Below are 19,964 nucleotides of genomic sequence, written 5' to 3'. Positions count from 1 at the left end.
TAGTCAATCATTAAGGAAAATAAAATAATATGAATCACATATCACCCAGTAAACCAATTTCCAACCGAAGTTTTACGAATTGTTCTCTTTCAAACGGTTTTGTAAAAATGTCCGCTAATTGATTTTCCGTTCTACAAAAAACTAAGACAAATATTCCTTTTTTACAACTTGATCACGTAAACATCATGTCTTATGTCGATATGTTAAGTGTTAGAATGTTGTATTGGATTCTTTGAGGTGTTAATTGCACTAGTATTATCACAAAAGATAGAAGTTGTGTCGAAGATAATACCATAGTTATGCAGTTGTTGTCATACCCAAAGAATCTGTGCGCCACAGAGTACTGCACTGTTGTATTCATTTTCAGCCGTGTATAGTGCAACAACTTCTTGCTTCTTGAAGGCCCATGAAATGAGGCAAGGACCCAAGAAAGTGTCAATACTCAATGTGTTCTTTGTATTCACCGTGCTACCCGCAAAAACCTACAAGATCAAGATCGTAATGAGATGGATATCAAATATATAGGTTTATGTTCCAATCAAGTACTCAAAAATCCTTTTGACGGCTTTGAAATGTGATTCCGTAGAACTTGATTGGAAGCGGGCACACAAGCATACACTAAATTGTATGTCGGGTCGACTAGCGGTTAAATAAAGTAATGAACCAATCATACCTCTATACATGATTTCACTAACACTCTTACCATTTTCATCTTTGTCAGGATTGATGTTAGAAATCATTGGTGTAGCAAGAGGTTTAACATTAGTCAACCCAAACATACTTAGCATTTCCTTCAAACACTTTTGTTGATGAATCATTGTACCTTTCTCACTTTGTTTGATTTGAAGACCAAGGAAAAATCCAAGTTCTCTCATCATGGTCATCAAAATCAGAAGTTATTAGATCCAAAAAAGTATTTAAAAAGGACGCCATTTGTTGCACTAAAAATAATGTCATTGACATATCCTTGCACAAGCAACAGTTCCTCGCACCGTGACTTGATAAATAATGTCTTATCAACCAAACCACGTAAACAACATTTTCCCAATAGAAACTTTGAAAGCTTATCATATCAGGCTCATGAGCCTGTTTTAAACCATAAAGTGTTTTATTAAGTTTTAAAACGTGGTTAGGGAACTCATTATTTATAAAGCCCAGTGATTGTTCGACAAAAACCTCTTCTTCAAGATATCCATTTAGGAAAGCAGTTTTTACATTCATTTGAAAAAGTTTTTGTCAACATGAGATGCAAAAGCTATAAGCATACGTATGGCTTCAAGCCAAGCTACCGGTGCAAAGGTCTTATCATAATCGAATCCCTCTTATTGGTTAAAACTTTGCACCACTAGTTTAGCTTTGTTCCTTACGATTTCGCTAAAATCATCAAGCTTATTGCGAAAGACCAATGTTGTACCAATTACAGTACATTGGCCTAGGGTAAGATGTCATACCTCATTCATTTCGAATTGATTTAATTCCTCTTTTATGGTTGTCACCCAAAGATGTAACAAAGTGAGTGCTCTTTGTGACATTGACAAGTTCATTTTGAGAGAGGAATGCATTGAAGGCACAAAAGTTTTGGAGTGAGGATTTGGTTTTCATTCCAAAATTTAGATTACTGGTTAGATTTGAGAGAGGGTGAGCTTTGGTGTTTTCATTTTTCCTTTTTGGAATAAGTGGGTTTGAGGAATCGGTTTGTTCTTGTGTAACAGTCGAGGGGACTGTTGCATGGGGATTATTTGAAGGGGATGATTGTGATTCGTTCATTATTTGGTTGGGCTGTTCTTCACCATTCAAATTCCCCCTGGATGAGCTAGCATCTTCTTGTGTTGGAGGACGATTAGTTCCCCCTGAATTTTGGATATCATCCTCAGCAACAAGAGTAGCTCCACTGTTGTTGCTCACCTCTTCCACCACTTGATCCATATCTTAACAAATCATCCCAATCTCGAAATCAACATCCTAATCTTCTTCAACCTGTTCATTAGACACAAAAAGGACTAGCTTCATCAAATATGAAATGAATGCTTTCTTCCATTTTAATGGTTCTTTTATTGTGCACTTTATAGGCCATGTTATGATCCGAATATCCAATAAAGACAACCTCGTCACTATGAACATCGAACTTATCCAAGTTGTCTTTCCCAATTTTTGAACAAAGTATTTGCAGCCAAAACATCTTAAGAGGGAATATTGGGATTTCTTCTTTTCAACAAATCGTAGGGAGTTTTATTAAGAATTTTACGTATCATAACATGGTTATAAATTAAGCATAAAAGTGTTGATGGCTAAAAAATAACTTCTTTGGCAACTTACTACTTAGAAGCATGGTCCTAACCATATTCTCAAGATACGGTTCATACGTTTAACAAACTCATTTTGTTGAGGTGTTTTACGTTGGAAAAGTTATGACTAACACCATGTTCATCACAATGGGTTTCAAATGATGAATTCTTAAATTTCGTTCCATGGTCGGGTAAAAAAAAATCAAATTTATTTTACACACTTTTCAACCAAATAAGAAATTCATCAAATGTTTCATCTTTAAAGATCAAGTAAGTAGCCAAACATATCATAAAATTTCATCAACACACATGCACAAGAACCGACTTCTACCTCTACTTTTAATATACATTGCTCCACACAAGTCTATACAAAAGAGTTTTAGAGGTTTTAGAAGTACAAGAAAATAATTTTTGGATTTAAGGAGCATCTTACTTGTTTTACTCTAGCACAATCATCATACATCTCTTTAAAATTGAATTTTAATGTTAGGAATGTCATCAATAAGGTCAAGCTTTCTAAGGGTGTTCAATGTTGTAACATTTACATGATCTAATTGTTTATGCCAAAGCCACGAGTCATTCTTTAAGACACACATACAAAACATGATTGGATCGGACAATGAACAAAAATTAGTCAAGTAAACATCATTAGCATGTTTTCCTTCAAGAACAAGTTCCCTTGTTTTTGCATCAAGAATTCTACATTCACTAACAAGAAATTCAACAGCATTATCATGATCACACAAAAAAAGAGACACTAAGAAGATTGTGCTTCAAACCTTTGACAAGCAACACTTTGTCGACACGTTGTGACGATGACTTACCAACTTTTCAATACCAACAATTTCACCTCTTTTTGTTATGGTCAAACGTCATGGTGCCACCTTTGTAGGCTTCTAGTGGGAGAGATTGGCTTTCACTTCTGTCCACAATCAAAGTACCAATTGTTGCTGCCTCTCACTAATGCCTTTAACAAATCAAACATTTAGTTTAGGAACCCAAATTAATTTGGGTCCCTTCTTCTGAATCATGTCCTTTACCAAGACTTTTCGGATCCACACTTGCTTAACAACCTTAATGTTTCTTTTAATGCCATACATTCTCTTTGTACAACCATTAAATACATGACCAGTCTTGCCACAATAATTGCAAATAACATATTCAGGAAATCCAACATGTTTTCTTCTTCGGAAATATGTTTTGCTTGGTTCTTGGTTTCGAATGCAACAGTGCATGTTACTGTTGCATTTGAAAACGAGTCCAGCATTCTTTTCACTTTGTTGTGACTGACTCGTAGAAAACTTTAAAACAGTTTGACTTCCTTCCTTTTTCTTGTAAAACTCTTTTGCATCATTTAACTCTTTGTTTAAAATCTCAATTTTGGCAAGATAGTCAAGATTTAATGTTTGCACATTTTCAAAGGCGCTCTTAGCATGACTTGTTTCATTGTGTAGCATTTCTGTTAATTTTTCAAGTTCTTTAAGATGACTTTTACAAGAGGTTAGGTCAATTAAAAGTGAGTCTCGTTCTTGTGTTAACATAGAAACATGTTTGGTTAAAGACTCATTTTCCTTTTCAGCATCATATGTCACAGTGGGTGTCTCTGTGACATTCAGCAGTTTGACCTTATTTACAAGAATCAGATTTTGCCTTTTCAGTTTCTTTACTTCTTTCTCAAGACAAGGTGAAATGTTATCAAGCTCATTTAGACACTCTCTTAGACCAACATTTTCCTCGGCTATGTTTTCAATTTCAATTTGCATAGCTTCAAGTTTATTGTTTTGGACACGACATTTATCAATGAATTTATCTAAGAGTAAACATACTTTGCTTTTGGAGAAGGATCGAACCTTTGTCTTGAGATTATTTACCTCATCTTCGAAGTTAGAATCAGAATCATCGGGATGAGCCATAAGACATTTGAATGTTTCTCTTTTTGGAGACCTAAGGGCATCATTATTAAGACGAGTAGTAAGACACAACTTGGCATCCAATTCTTCCTCAAGGATCTCGTCCTCATCGGAATCGGACATTCCCCAAACAACACACATTACTTTATTCTTGTATTCCTTCTTAGCCAAGTCACATTTTTCTTTAGATTTGATGTTACCCCACTTTGGACATTCATTCATTTGGTGACCTTTTTCGTCACATTTAATGCAACCAACAATGGAAGTAGATCTCTTCTTTGAAAAATGTTTCTTACTAGAATTGTTGTTAAACCTCTTAGGGTTATGACCATTAACAATATCCACAATATTTCTAGTGAACATTGCAAACTCATCGTTTCCATCATCTTCCTCATTAATTGAGGTTGATTTGAAAGCAAGCCCTCTTACTTTAGAGCTTTCACCAAAACGCTTCATGAGAGTTAACTCATGAGCCATAAGTGAGCCCATTAGTTCATTGAGGGTTAAAGTGGATAAGTCTTTGGCCTCCTCAATAGCCGTAACCTTCGGTTGCCATATTTCTGTTAAACTTCGAAGGATTTTACGGACCATATCCTCGGATTCAAAATTTCTACCAAGACTCTTAAGGTCATTAACAATACTAGAAAAGCGAGAGGAAAGACTATTAATTGACTCATCTTTCATCATATTGAACATCTCATATTGTTGCATGAGAAGGTCAATACGATGATTTTTCACTTGAGACGTCCCCTCATAAGCAAGGCTTAAGGTGTCCCAAATTTCTTTGGCCGAGGTACATCCGGAAATCCGGTTTACTTCTTGCTCACCAATGCCATATTGAAGAATGGACATGGCTTTTGAGTTTTTCTCGACCTTTCTATAATCAGCCTCGACATACTTATCCTCACTTTTTGGGGCACTAGTACCATTAGCACTAGTAACCGTGATAGCAAGGGGCCCCTTTTGGATTATCAACCAACACTCATAATCCGTACTCTTAACATAGTGTTCCATGCGATTTTTCCACCATGAATAGTTATCCCCAATGAAGATAGGATGCTTAGTATGTTTCCCGTCCATAACTATAGGATCAACTCTTTGGTAATTAACCAATATCAAGAGCACAAGGCTCTGATACCAATTGAAGAGTCAAGGACGAGAACACCTAAGAGGGGGAGGGGGTGAATTAGGTGTCCAATTTAAAATTTTTAAGCTTGAATTAAGCTTCTTTGAAATCTAGGACAATAGACTAAACTGATATGGACAATACTTTAAATGATAGAGGTGTTTATACTTAGAACTATTTGAGTTAGAAGTATATACACACGAATTCAAATTTCAAGATATGTCACAAGAAAGTCGATGTTGCCTGACGAATTGAGAAAAGTATGAATGAAAGAGTATTTTTTTCTTCAACTTAACAATGAAGATATTAAGTGAATACTTTTTAAGTTGAATACTCTTAGCAATGAAAATCTTAAGTGAATCTCTTTTAAGTTGAAAACTTGAAATACTTAGTCGTTTTAAGTTCACAAGATTGAATCAATCAAGAAGTCCGAGACACAGATTGAACAACGTGACACGAGGCAGATTGCGAGATAAACAATATATAAATAAGGAGAACAAACGTAAAAGTAAATGAACAAACAAGACGATGTTTAAAAATTGGTTCAGCCTCTACTCCGAGGCCTACGTCCAACCGTTATTTTATTGCTTGTTTAGAAATTTACTCAAACAACTAAACCCCTTACAATGAAAATAACTCGCCAACCTACTCCGGTTGCATTTGCTTGAAGCTACTCCGCTTCAAGACTTTCACTCGCTCAAAGCTACTCCGCTTCAAGACTTAAGTTCTATCTCACAGTTTACGAGTCTTTGAATCTCAATCGTTCACTTAATGAACATGGAGATCACAATTAAGACCTAAACACGAGAATCATGGAACAAACTCATATGCCAAGTCAACTGGTGAATCGATACATGGAGATTTCTGACCCTTTTTGAAAAACGTTTGAAGACTTTTAAAATAGAAAACAATTTTGCAAATAAGTTGAAGAACAAGAGCTGATGTTTTGCAAAGTGTTTTAACAATTAATGCTCATAAAAGTCTTAGGTAATAAATGATGCAAAGGCACCCTATTTATAGTGGATTTGATCATCTAAGTAGTACAACTTAGGTTAATTAAATCCAATATTAAATAGATAGCCTTTGAGTGATTGTAAATGTTAGGCTATAGGCTTGGAGCACAAGTCATTGATCAAAATCAGAAAACTCTTCCCAAAACACTCAACATGTGACATTTTACCAAAATGGCAAAAAGCATTTCTAGCTTTAAAACTTTGACAAGTTCAACTTACCATTTTAGTAAAAGGTAAATGCACAAATCTAGAGGATTAATCAATGTGGATTTATGACTTAAAATTTCAGATTTAAAACTTCAACACATTTGACAAGTGACAACTTACCACAAATGGAAGAGTGCTTTAGTACTTGACTAAATCAACTTTCCATTTATGTAAAAGTAGATGCACAACTTTAGAGGAGTCACATGTGAGTTTTGCAAATTGATTTTTTCAGATTTGTTTTCAAATGGGAAAATTCAAATGTAAAATCTTTGAGAATATGAAATTTGTAAAGATTTTGACACTTAAACATTTCGAATAAAAGTCCCTCCATACGGTAGTATCGTAAACCACAGCATCACGATTAATCACTTTGTTGCATGGTTTTGCAGCCACTTGACGTAAATGAGAATGTTACACTTACTCTTACATTTTTCAACTTAATGCTAGGATCATATCATTGTCTTGACTTCTTGTTGACTTCATCTTGATCATGTTAAGCCGTCTTTGAGAGTCAATTTGATTGCTTCAATCACTAAGCATTTGTAGTCGTTTACAACATTTGACTAAGGCTAAGGGATTTCTTATCATAACTTTATCTTGATCATTCTTGAATCATCTTTGGAAATTCATTGAGTGCTTCAAATGCTAAACATTTTAACTAAGAAGCAAACAATTAAATAACAATGAAACTTGGCATCATCAACCAAGTGTGTTCTAACAGGATAAATTCTAATGGCTTACAAATCTCCTCATATCTTCCCCGTCTTCCACATTCGTTCTCCACCGTCCATTCGGTTTCAAGAGCATCCAAACCGCTGATCCCATTGTCGTAGAACACATCCTTAAGACCAAGTTCCATATTTACCAAAAGGGCCTTTACCATAGGAGTGTCCTTAGGGACTTCCTAGGGGATGGGATCTTCAATGTTGAGGGAGAGGCTTGGAAATTCCAAAGGCAAGTTGCTAGCCACGAATTTACGAATAAGTCGTTGCGAAAATTTGTCGAGAATGTCGTTGATTTCGAGCTCTCTAATCGACTTGTACCGCTTCTATTAGAAGCAGCCAAGAATCGGAGAGTCCTCGATCTTCAAGACATATTACAAAGGTTTACTTTCGATAATATTTGCAAGATTTCTTTTGGGTATGACCCAGAATACTTGGATCCATCCTTACCAAATCAGGAATTTGCTGTAGCATATGAAGAAGCTACAATGATCAGCACAGCGAGATTTCGTTCCTTTTTTCCGATTGTTTGGAAAACTTCAAAGTTTCTTAATATTGGGTCTGAGAAAAGACTGAAAGAAGCTGTTTCTAAAGTAAGGCAATTTGCCATGGCAATTGTCAAGGAAAAGAAAGAAACTATTTTGAAAAACTCGGAAAATTCGGAGGATTTACTATCAAGGTTTCTCAAATCAGGACACTCGGACGAGAAATTCGTGACTGATATCGTTATAAGCTTCCTCCTTGCCGGCCGAGATACGACATCGGCTGCATTAACATGGTTTTTTTGGCTTGTACATAAGAACAAACAAGCTGAACAGCAGATACTAGAAGAGGTATTACAAAACAGAGGAAAACAGGGGAATAAAACAGAGCATTTAAATTCCACTGCATATGAAGAAGTAAAAGATATGGTTTATACCCATGCGGCGTTATGTGAGAGCATGCGTCTATTTCCTCCGGTGCCGGTGGACATTAAGGAAGCGACCTCTGACGATGTCTTGCCAGACGGGATGCGGGTCAAAAAAGGTACGTACAATGGCCGACAAGGGGGCCTAACATGGCCGCTATGCAATGAAAAATCTGAATTTTTTTGCTAACTTGTTAGTTACTCTATTGTATTTCTAAACCGGCTCCCTAAAATTTTTCGATATACATTATGTTTTAATATTTGACTTTAAATTCTGGCTCTGCCACTAGGTACATGGGTGACGTACCACCCTTATGCAATGGGAAGACTAGAGAAGTTGTGGGGTCCAGATTGGGCAAAGTACAGGCCAGAGCGGTGGCTCCAGAAAACGGAAAATGTAGTGGAGAAGAAATGGAGGTTCATGCCCCGTGACCCATATTCATACCCGGTGTTTCATGGTGGGCCAAGGGTTTGTCTTGGAAAGGAAATGGCGTTTTTGCAAATGAAGAGGGTGGTTGCAGGTGTTTTGAGTAGGTTTAAGGTTGTTCCTGTGGCTGAGGAAGGGTTTGAGCCGGTTTATGTACCCTATCTTACGGCTAAGATGCATGGTGGGTTTCCGGTAAGGATCGAAGAAAGGTGTGAGTTTGAGTGACTGAAGTGTTGTTCATTTGGGAATCAGTTGGACTAAAATGTGTATCAAGAGGGTATATGAAGTTCTATAAGTTTCATGTAGAATAGTTTGCCATTGAATTATGTTAAAACTATTCAGTAATTTTATGTATATCCTTTCTACGTTTCGGAATAGCTATCAAAAGAAATTATAAAAACATATGTTTTGCGTAACATGAATTGGTGTTTTTCTGATTTGTTTTTATCTCCAATTCACTCATTGATCAGCCTTACTTTACACACCAATAAACCCACATAAGGCCACCTATCACCACCGTATTGGTAACTCCTGGAAAGCTTGTACTACCACCTTTCCAAAAAGTCTAAGAACACCTCAAATCGATCTCGTTTGCTAACTCAAATATCGACTTAAAGTCACTCTATTGCAAAGTGGTTAAACTCTTGCCAAAATGTCGTGTTTTACAAAAAAAAAAGATTATTAAAGGTTGTGTTTTACAAACTTTTTTTTTGAAGGTGGTGTTTGGAAAAAAAAGTTTTTTAAAGGTTGTGTTTAACAAAATACCCAAATATTTAAGATAATATTTCGTGTAAGGAAAAAAAAGACAAGGGTGTTTTCTATATATATAATGAATTATGTTGCGAATCAAATTGGATGGAGGTGGAGGGTATACGAAATATAATGAGAGGTGGGTTTTGCTTTAGGGTGTAGACTAGTAGGAAAGAAATGGAGCGATCATCAGTCTTATTTACTGTAGAGAATAATTAGTTACCTAATTATTCTCCCTTATTTTTGCTAACAAATTATACTGTATATATTTTAGTTATTATCTCCTTAATTATCTAACCCTAGCTTACCCTTTCTCCTTGTACTGTATTATATAAACTCTTGTATTTCACCCTATTGAAATCAATCAATACAATTATAATCATTCTACATGGTATCAGAAAAGGTTCTATCCTCTCTCACCTAAAACCCTATTTTTTTTTCCAATCTCCTCCTCGCCTCGATCGTCAATGTCGGGCGCCACAATACCCAACCCCAATGATCCCAAAAATCCCCTAATTCTACTGAATGTGCACTCCATCGTCAAACTCGATGGCACCAACTATCGTCAATGGCGTATTCAACTTGAATCGCTATTTGACGGTTATGGTTTAAAGTCATACATCGATGGAACTGCACCACCCTCGCAAATGCTCCCTGCTTCGTCTGACAAATCGTCAGCCCCTAACCCCGCATTCGACTCTTGGTATAGGCAAGACAAGCTTCTTTTCTCCGCTGTTTCGAGTACGATAACATCTCCCATATCTCCCCTCCTTAACCGTCTGACCACGACGTGCGAAGTGTGGAATGCTCTTGCTGCTGCCTACGCTCGCCCGTCTCGTGGTCATATCAAACAACTTCGCCACAAATTGAAACACATCACCAAAGGCTCCCTTTCCATATCCGACTATATGACCCAAATCAAATCCACCGTTGATGACTTAGCCCTTTTAGGAACCATCATACCCGCTGAAGATGTCACGGACCAAGTTCTTGAAGGCCTAGATGCTACCTATCAACCCGTTATCGATGCTATTAACGCTCGTGACGATCCCATACCCTTCACTGACCTCCTTGAAAAACTCATCAACCGCGAGTTAACTCTCGCTCAATCCACCACTCGTCCTACTCCCTCCACTGACTTCCCTGCCATCGCTCACCCCACATACACTCGCCACACCACAACCTACCACCGTCCCAACCAGTCCCCTACCCCGTCCCAACCACCTCCCACCTCGAATCAAAACCCTCGTAACCCCTTTAAAGGCAAATGTCAATGGTGTCATACTCAAGGTCACACTCTTGCTTATTGCACCATCTTCAAAAACCTTTACCCAAATATCCAGGTGCCACCATATGTTCGCACCACCGCCACACCAACCCAAACCCAGGCGCAAGCCAATCCCACGGCTCTTGCCAACCACACCCCCTCTCCCTGGTTACTTGATAGCGGTGCTTCGCATCATGTAACCGCGGACCTTGATAACCTTGCTCTCCACCAACCATATGATGGCACTGATGAAATAGTGATAGGCGATGGTACCGGCCTCCCAATCCTTCATACTGGTTCAACCTCTCTTTCATCCTTTATGCTTCACAATGTCTTTCATGTTCCTAATATGCATAAGAACATAATTTCAGTATCCAAATTCTGTCTTGACAACAATGTGAATATTGATTTTTGTTCTACTTGTTTTATTGTGAAGGACACTAAAAGTGGAGCCACCTTATACACGGGACCAGCCAAGGACGGAGTCTACTACTGGCCAATGTCGTCTACGCCGCAAGCCTGTTCCGCTACCCTCACCACAGCCGACTTGCACCATCGTTTTGGCCATCCTCATTTTTCCATTTTAAAAAATATTGTCTCTTGTTTTGATTCTAAGACTATTATTAATAATAATGCTTGTTCTTCCTGCCATATTTACAAAAGTCACAAATTGCCCTTTACTTCATCGTCAATTAAATCCAATGCACCCCTCGATATTATATTTAGCGATTTATGGTCCTCTCCGATTCACTCCATTAATAACTTTAAATATTATGTAATCTTTGTTGATCATTACACCAAATTTACGTGGCTTTTCCCGCTAAAGAAAAAATCCGACACTCATGCTACTTTCCTCTCGTTCATCTATCATGGTATCAGAGCCAGTGTGACCATATGTCACGGGTTCGAATCCTGGCAACCTCAAAACTCCTCAAAAACTCGAAGTGGAAACCCAGCACACGGTACGGGGGAGCCGATGCACAACTAACCACTCTTCAAGCCCACAACTAACCACTCTTCAAGCCCAACGGGCATTTGAGTGAGGGAGCGTAATAGGAATATTTATAATAGTTGGGCCTCAACCATCACCTTAAGGTTTTGGTTGAGATGGTTCATCTATCAATCAATACAATTATAATCATTCTACATTTACGTCGTATCTACTATGACATAAATTATTACCATATTTACTAATTGTTCAAGGGACGATGTGTCATAAAATAAAATTAGTGGGATAAGAGATGGGACACAAAAATGGGACGATCTCAGTTCGGAAGGAAAGGTACCAGCAAAGCTGTTGGAGTATAAATCCACTTGTGAGTCCCACATCGGTGAAAAAGAGAGAGATTGTCTATCTTATAAGGCCTAGGGGTGTTTCTCCCATTGCCAATTGGTTTTGGGAGATAAGAGCATTCTTGGGCTTGTGAGTTAGACTTCTCTCCTCCACCGCGGGTAAGGCCAGACCCATCTCGTGTTTATTAAAAGCTATGGTGTTTTTTGTCCTCCGTTTACTTGCATTTTTGTAGTGATGCATATATTGTTCTGATTGTTTACAGTCTTTTGCCAAACAGAATAAAACTGTCAGAATTAAATAGTGCATCTGATTTTCCATACAATGTTGGCCACAGATGTCATGGATTATTAGTTCATGATTCTTTTTCATGTGATGTGACCAAGTTACTGGAGTTATACTCCATAAATAAGGTATCGTATACCCCTTCCCAGAGATTGTGTACTCGGTATTGTTCTTGAGGTTCATTTAACACAAGAAAGAATAAAAATAGGTCAATAACCTCTTGTAAGAGCATAAGATGCTCCTCCATCCACTTCTCCTGCAAACTGAAAACAATGAGTTTAAGAGCTACGGATTTTGGATTAACCCGATGCTCAACTCGTAGAACGAGAAGTGTATGGATGCAAGTAGAGATGATGGACTCATGTGAAGCAGCCCGATTTAATTTATTTAACTTGTGGCTTTATGTGAAGCCCAATTTATCATTGACGAATCGGGTTATGCTCAAAATACGAGTAAGATAAATATTTTTTTCTACAGACTTCTTTTTAGTCGTTTATTTTTTTCATCTTTTTTTTTGTTTTATGATAGTCGGATTTTCTTCTCTCATTCTTTTTTTGGAAGGTTTTGTGTGCTCCAATTTCATTTACACGTGGGTAGAGTGGTTTGTGTGGTCCAAAAAAAGTTAAAAGGTTTAATACATTTATCTTTTTTCTATCTTGCAAACACAACTCGAAATTGACCTTTCTTATTCTCGACCAAATTGCAAGTACATTACGAGACAACTTATACCCCGGTAATTACAAATATGCCATGTGATCTGATATTTCACAAATTCTCATTTGTGACGACACTATTCCGTCACAAGCTTGTGAAATGGCTCAAGAAGACTACTCACTACTGCATACGAAATGGCTCAAACTCTCGGCATATTCTCAATTTCAGCACGATGAATTAATGTTTCCACACAAATAGAAGTGATTATGAGCATAGTAAGTTCCTCTTTAATTTTTAAAAAAGCTCATAACAGCAGAAACATGTTTATAGTCGTTCCCGCCCTTTAAAATATGTAAAATAGCCAAAGAAGAAATCTTCAATTAAATGAGATAACCTGCAAAGTGCGTTGTGATGTTGTGTTAGTCTTGCGTAGTAACAATGTGTTAGTCTTGCATTGTGATGTCCTAAAAGACAACATTTTCATCCTAAAGGATGTCGTGTTAGTCTGGAACCTGGGTTACGCAAAAAATCGGGAAAAAAAAATTCAATTGCCTTCGGGGATGAGACCCTCATCAATCACATAATCACAGCATTGATGACCTTCTGAACAGCCAGAAAGTAGTGCTGCTATATCGGTTACACTAACTGCATTGATCTGTGACCTGTCAAAATTCGACCCGACTCGAAAACCCGACCTGCCCGACCCGTTTTTTGGGTTACATACCCGGTTTTTTAGACCCGCGGCTCGTTTGATCCGTACCCGAAATGACCCGTTATTTTAGGATCGAGACCCGACCCGTTGGGTCAAGGGTAAATCATGAATTTTAGTAAAAATATTAATATTTGAAAATATAGTTAAAAAATTATTTTTTATTACTTAAAATTAAAAATTCAACCAAAAAGTCAATTTTATATAACTTTTATAATATTTAATAATAAAATAATTATTAAAAAACTTTATTTTAATAATTATATCAATATAATTATTGTATATGATGAATATGATTAAAATAATAATTTTAAATATATTTTACTTTTTAAAAAATAATTTTGTAAATTAAAAAAATCGTTTTAAAAAGACGTTAAAAATTATTTCTTGACCCGTATTTCGACCCTCGACCACCCATGACCCGTATTCTGACCCGACCCAGGACCCGACCCGTTTGAGAGGTCTATACAATGGTAATGGAAATTCCATTTTTTTCCGAACTAAGAAACAATTAAAAGAAGATGCGTTTACTATTGCAGCTAAAACGCGCACAAAAGTAAAGCAGTAGGAGTTTGCCGTTAGACGAACACACAAAACACCGCCATAACTCGAACACTTTCCAAAATCCAAACTACAAATCCCTAATTTCCTAATTTCTCAATCTCATCTCCAAGTTATAAAATCAGCTTTAACATTTCTCTGCAATTCAATCATTCCCTCTAAATTTACTCTCTTCTTCATCTTTGTCTTCGTAAGCCTACTTTTTCTGCGTTAGTCTCAATCATGAACAAGAGAAACAAAGCTTATACTTGTTCGTTTCAATATGTTGAAAATCTTAATTTTAAAAAGCACAAAACAAGTTTTGAGATGAATTTCAAACTGTCATATAATGATCTTTTTCCAATGAAAGTGCACCCAAGTATTTGACCCTGCTTGTACTTAAAAGTCTCAAACTAAAAGCCTTTAGGTCCCACAATATGAATCCACATTCAACTAAAACGAATAAGACAATAACCATCACTAAATGTCTAAAATCCAAGTTCTTTTACTTTCCGAAATCAACTTTCAACAAATTACACTTCAAAATGCGATACAACTGAGGTTGCGTCTCTATAATTCGTCATGTGATCCACAAGATAATCAGAATATTTGTAGCTACTGTAGCGCTGGGGTTCTGCTCCTGGGCGGCCAATGGCAGCAGGTTTCACGTCGGTGTCATTACTTGGGGCTATGGCATAACTGATTGATGTACGTCCCCTTTCAGCGTTCACAAGCACTCTATGAACGGGTGCTTTGAGCACATTGTTACTCACAACCTGCATTTGACTTCCTAGTGTCACAATCAATGCATTTGGTTGAGCCTTTACGCTCTGCCATTGATTGTTTTTAAACACTTGTATCCCGTGCGCACCACTACTTTCAAATGTGATCGTTAGCAGATCGGGATTTATATGCTGAGGTATTCCGCAAGTTAATGCAGGTTGTGGACAGCGCGGATACGAGTTTATATTTAGCCTTCTCACCGACGTGAGTCCTTGCTCATCAAAATAGCTTTCGCCAAGTTCAAGACGTTCACTGATGAAACTTATTAATTTTTCAGCAAGTGGTCTGACTTTTGAAGCATAGTATCCAACAGAAGAGCTACATATGGAAAACAATTGGTGTATATTAGTTAAATTTTCTCTTAAAATTTGCTGAGAAATAATTAGTGTATAATAGCTTTCGCCAAGCTCACAGGGAAAATATTTTTGTTTGTGGTCATAGGCTCATAGCCGGTCGGCCTATGGGCATCTAATTTGTCATCTATTATCCATATTACTACACTTTTATGACCAAGCCCACTTAAATAAGTTAAGTAAGACTCGTTTAAATTATCACGAATTCTCACTTCTATCCGTGCAAAAGTCGTTGTGGTCAAATATTACACTAATTTTATAATAAGACAAATAATAAGTTGGATGTTACCACCTTGTCTTATTATGTAAAGTGGTCATATATTTGATCCGTCTACACTTTAGACAGATATACCCGTCCAAAGTAAAAGTAATTGTTAAATTATTAACAAAACTTACTTGAATTTGGATGCATGATCAGGGATATTTACGGTTTGTGAGGTTTGTGAGGGCCAGTAGAAGAACACAGTGTCCCTCCAATATTTTGCTCTATCATGAATTCCTGAAAAATGGACATAACTGCTGGAATAACTGTCGGAATATTCACTTTTTAATTCTGCAGCCTTGCTCTTGAGTTGATAAATGGGTAATTCAAAAAAGTTTGTTGCACCCTGCATGGCCCTTTCCATCACTCTTGGGGTGATTCCATGATTGGTGACCTTGTAATTACGTAAAACTAAGTGTTAAATTATCAAGAACAACATTATGTGCTTAAAAGATTATATAAACAATCACTCATATCCAGTTAATTCACTCTACATTTTTAATTAACACGCAATTAAAATAATTAATAAATTAATATATCCAACCCAAATTTATACTCCCTCCGTCTCAAATCACAATCATATCTTTACGTTTTTAAAATAATTTAACCCATCAAAATAAAAATTACCAATGATTAGTAAATGGATCAAAATTAATATTAAGCAAGTCGTTTAAATAAAGTCGATAAAAAAAGCGAACTTATAAATTAGAGTGGCCTCATAAACCACACGTAACAAACTCTACATGGCCTTAATAAGTTCATATATAAAAATATATACTCCATTAACAAACGGCCTCTGTCCTCTTTAGTCTTTCCTACGACAAAATGATTGCATTTATCAACAAAAAAAAAAATCCAATAAAAATTACCGTGATTAGTAAATGGATCGAAATTAATTTGTTATTAACTAGTTCAAATTTTGAAGATAAGATAAGAGAAGGGAAATGAGAATATTTGAGCATACTTGAAATATGCCATCAGATATGGCTGCTTGATAGACGGAGTCGAGGACTATTGGTGGCCGAGGATTCGTACCCCAACTCAAACACACCAGGTCAGCTACTCGCAGGTCGTGGATTGGTTCCTCATATAAAGGAATAGGTAATTCACGGTCGAGCAATTTATAATCTAATGGGAATTGGTTACCTTCACTTAGGAATTCCGCTAATAGTCTCATTTTTTTGTTTTTTTTTTTGATTTCCTGCAACTTAGGAAGAAAGAAAGTAGGTGAAGAAGATTAGTATTAATCTAGTAACATAGGTTGAAGATGAAGATTTATGATTGTAATGAAGATGTATAGAAATGTATGAATTGTATTGTAGAGAGAATATAGATGAGAGAATATGATAATGAGTAATCTGAGTAAATTGTATTATGAAACTTATGTTTACAATTGTAAGGAGTACAAGTGTATATATAGAGATTCTGTTATATTAGTCAACTAACAGTCAACTGTTATATATGCAGTGGATGCAGTTGATGTTGGAGATGTTTTGGTTATGAAAATTTTGAAGAATCTGTGGGGGTATTTATACACACATGATCACCTACCACCTATTTCCACGCCTCATCTAACAATCAAACCAACGATTCGTTCTACTATATCCTGCGATGTAACTTAAGTGTTGAGAGAATAATTGGAAGGTGAGGATAATAACGAAGACGTGTTGTAACTGTTCTTCTTTTTCTTCTTTAAGCCGTTGCCGCTCATATTGATGCTAGATGGAATTAATGAACTTTTTGCTTACACTATTACCATAATTCCTACCGTATTGTATTACACTATTACCATAATTCCTGCTGTATATCAGTCACTATCAATATAAATGGATTTTTGTGAAACCGAAATTCTTAGCGAACGGCGATATTGCGGGTCGTTTTTTGCACAAACCACGGAACTAATAACTCGAACAAAGATGTGTATATGATAAGGGAACCCGTCTATGTATGTGGCCGAGCTCATTGATGCGAATAGGGGTTCTTGGCGAGAAGATATTTTGAGTGCTCTGTTTTTGGAAGAGGAGGTCAGGAGGATACATGAAATCCCGTTAAGCAGAGATTTACCCGAAGACCAACTCTATTGGTGGCCTAGCAGGAATGGGGACTACACCGTAAAGTCGGGTTATTGGTTGGGAATGAGACCAAACCTCGAACTCGAAGCAAATGAGCAGGGTAATGCCACTCACAAAACGAATAGGGGGGGACAAGGTGGGGTCACCCCCATGTGTTTCCCTCTCTCCTCTATTTGGGTCATTTGTGAGAGAAAATGGTATCCGTCACTCCAAAGTGACGGATACGTGCCGTGTTCAATGAGATTTTGTGTTGAATAATAGGCATCTAACTACATACAATCCCACATGATCACCTACCTATTTCCACGTGATCCTCATCTAACAAACTAAAATCAATCACCTAACTATTTCCACGGATCCTCATCCTCATCCTCATCTAATGAACATGCCTTTTGCTTTTATTATTCTTCTTTTTATCAGAATCTAAGGTTGAGAAAATGAGGATGATGGATTGATGAAGACGATAACAACGTTGATAAGATGATGATAAAGAAGATTGATAATGACTGCTGATTCCATTTTGATTTTTATTTGGGGGTTTCGGAAAAGATTTTGGATGATGACGACATTCGATGAGAATTGGATACTAGCGAGAGAACAAAAACAATAAAGTAATTTAAGTTAGAAAAAGAATATGATTTGGAACAATGAATTTTGTCCTTTCTTTAAAAGAATGGTCCTCGTTGAAGTTAAAAAGAATCTCCATATATGCATGTTAAACATCTTCGACGGGTTCCATCATTTCGAATTTGGGAAAATCAAGGTTCAAATGTATTTCGAATTTGATAATGACTGCTCATTCCATTTTGATTTTTGACGGCCCTTGTTTATTTTTATTTCGGGGTTTCGGAAAAGATTTTGGATTGAGTTACGGTTAATTTTGATAGACGTGTTATTTTATGACTCGGAGTTAATCTAAGACCTTTAATACAAAATAGGCAAATTAACGAAAATAACTCGATCTTTGTTAAGTCTTCTAAAAATAATCCAATTTTTCAACTTAGACATTAATAGTACGAACTTTGCATTTTCGTCATAAAAATATCTCATTAATCAACTAAATTGCATTTTAGGAGTTTAAGGAATGATCATCTGCAAAATGTTTTCGCAAATCGTTAAAATTTATTATGTAAAAGAAAAATTTAATCAAAATCAAAATTTTAATAATAATTTTAATTAACTCAACTCTAAAAAAAAACACAAATTCTCATTATAGACGGACACTATCCGTCTATACGTATAGACGGATACTATTTTCCCTCACAAAATATTCATTTATCATAAAGTGGGAAGCACATGGGGGGTGTCCCACCTTACCCCCCTACCCATTTTATTAGAGGTCTTTACCCGTCTGTTCGCCCCACCCGTCTATACCAAGACCTATTGAAAAAAAAAAGGAATGGTTGTTCATCCACATGGACGGTACCATGTAAAGATCACATTAACAAAATGAACCAGAGTGAGCCCCTTTTTTCTCTTTCTTTTAAAAGATATACAAAAATAAAAACAAATTGGATTTTGATTACACATTTTTTACATTACATCAAATTTTAAAGATTTTGTAAAGGTTGGATAATTTGCTGCTTAAACATTCCCTATTTTTATTTCTGATAGTTATTTGTGTGTTCCAAATTTAATTGTATAATTGGGTAGTGTGTTTCAAAATAAATTTCATTTTGAGATTCTTAGTTGATTTTAAATTATTTTAATTATTGTTTTAAATATAATATTTTAACTCGATTTTAAGTTCAAAATTCAAAGACTTGATTTTTACCTCAAAATTTCGACTTGATATTCAATTTGATTAAATCCGATTTCAAGCTTGTTTCTAGCTTGTTTGGACTCGATTCTTGATGCGTTTTAAACCCGAGTTTCTCTCCCCTGTTTTGCGAACCCGAACTCTCGCCTCTCCCTCGAGACCTCCCTTCCTTTGTTCATACACGAGCTTAGGTGAGAATTCGAGCACAAGTTCGCTCCAGTTTTGAACCAGAACTGTTTTCCCTCCATTTTAATCCATAAATCATCATTTTTGTACCAATTCTTTGCTTTAAGTCACAAACTCACACTCCCAAAAATCCAGAACATCTTTTAAACCAAAATTTCGTTAAGAAACAAAGTCACAATCTTGTTTTCAAAACTACCCTTCGCGAAGCGATAAAAAACGTGTTTGTTTTTTAAAGATGGAAACTTTTTCAAATTGCGAAAACCGTTGATAACATACTCTTGTTCAAATCTACATCTAACTACTCGGGAGATGTCCCAAATTACATGTTGAGGGTGCAAAAATTCCGTTCTTCTTCTTCTCTTTTCTTGTCGGTTTTTATTATAATTAGTTACTAGTCTTAAACTCGTGCAAATTACACGGGTATGTTCTTTTAAATTTGTTATTATTGACAATTAA

At 36.3% G+C, this 19,964-nt stretch overlaps 2 protein-coding genes across 2 annotated transcripts; one reads left to right on the top strand and one right to left on the bottom strand.

Moving 5' to 3' along the window:
• Positions 1 to 7,452: 7,452 nt before the first annotated feature.
• LOC141601493 (cytochrome P450 94A1-like) lies at positions 7,453 to 8,966 on the top strand. The gene is made up of 3 exons (XM_074421976.1): positions 7,453 to 7,495; positions 7,597 to 8,289; positions 8,461 to 8,966. Exons 1-3 carry the CDS (start codon positions 7,453 to 7,455, stop codon positions 8,820 to 8,822), a joined length of 1,098 nt encoding a protein of 365 aa, XP_074278077.1. The 3' UTR covers positions 8,823 to 8,966.
• A 5,492-nt stretch (positions 8,967 to 14,458) lies between these two features.
• On the bottom strand, positions 14,459 to 17,188 carry LOC141641818 (flavanone 3-dioxygenase 2-like). Its single transcript, XM_074450480.1, has 3 exons — positions 16,456 to 17,188; positions 15,626 to 15,885; positions 14,459 to 15,194 (listed from the first exon to the last, which is right to left on the bottom strand). The coding sequence occupies exons 1-3, from the start codon at positions 16,666 to 16,668 to the stop codon at positions 14,627 to 14,629; spliced, it is 1,041 nt and encodes a 346-aa protein (XP_074306581.1). The 5' UTR covers positions 16,669 to 17,188; the 3' UTR covers positions 14,459 to 14,626.
• Positions 17,189 to 19,964: the final 2,776 nt, after the last annotated feature.

This window comes from Silene latifolia, chromosome 1 (genome assembly GCF_048544455.1).
Source record: "Silene latifolia isolate original U9 population chromosome 1, ASM4854445v1, whole genome shotgun sequence".
Taxonomy (NCBI): domain Eukaryota; kingdom Viridiplantae; phylum Streptophyta; class Magnoliopsida; order Caryophyllales; family Caryophyllaceae; genus Silene; species Silene latifolia.
This window is presented reverse-complemented; position numbering and strand designations above follow the sequence as displayed.

Bases quoted from the DNA above. Each gene is read 5' to 3' on its own strand.
- LOC141601493 (XM_074421976.1), top strand. From the start codon at position 7,453: ATGGGATCTTCAATGTTGAGGGAGAGGCTTGGAAATTCCAAAG. The intron at 7,496-7,596 runs GCAAGTTGCTAG...CGCTTCTATTAG, and splicing joins GAGGCTTGGAAATTCCAAAG to AAGCAGCCAAGAATCGGAGA. The intron at 8,290-8,460 runs GTACGTACAATG...CTCTGCCACTAG, and splicing joins CGGGATGCGGGTCAAAAAAG to GTACATGGGTGACGTACCAC.
- LOC141641818 (XM_074450480.1), bottom strand. From the start codon at position 16,668: ATGAGACTATTAGCGGAATTCCTAAGTGAAGGTAACCAATTCCCATTA. The intron at 15,886-16,455 runs GTATGCTCAAAT...CGTAATTACAAG, and splicing joins TATCTGATGGCATATTTCAA to GTCACCAATCATGGAATCAC. The intron at 15,195-15,625 runs GTAAGTTTTGTT...TTCCATATGTAG, and splicing joins GATCATGCATCCAAATTCAA to CTCTTCTGTTGGATACTATG.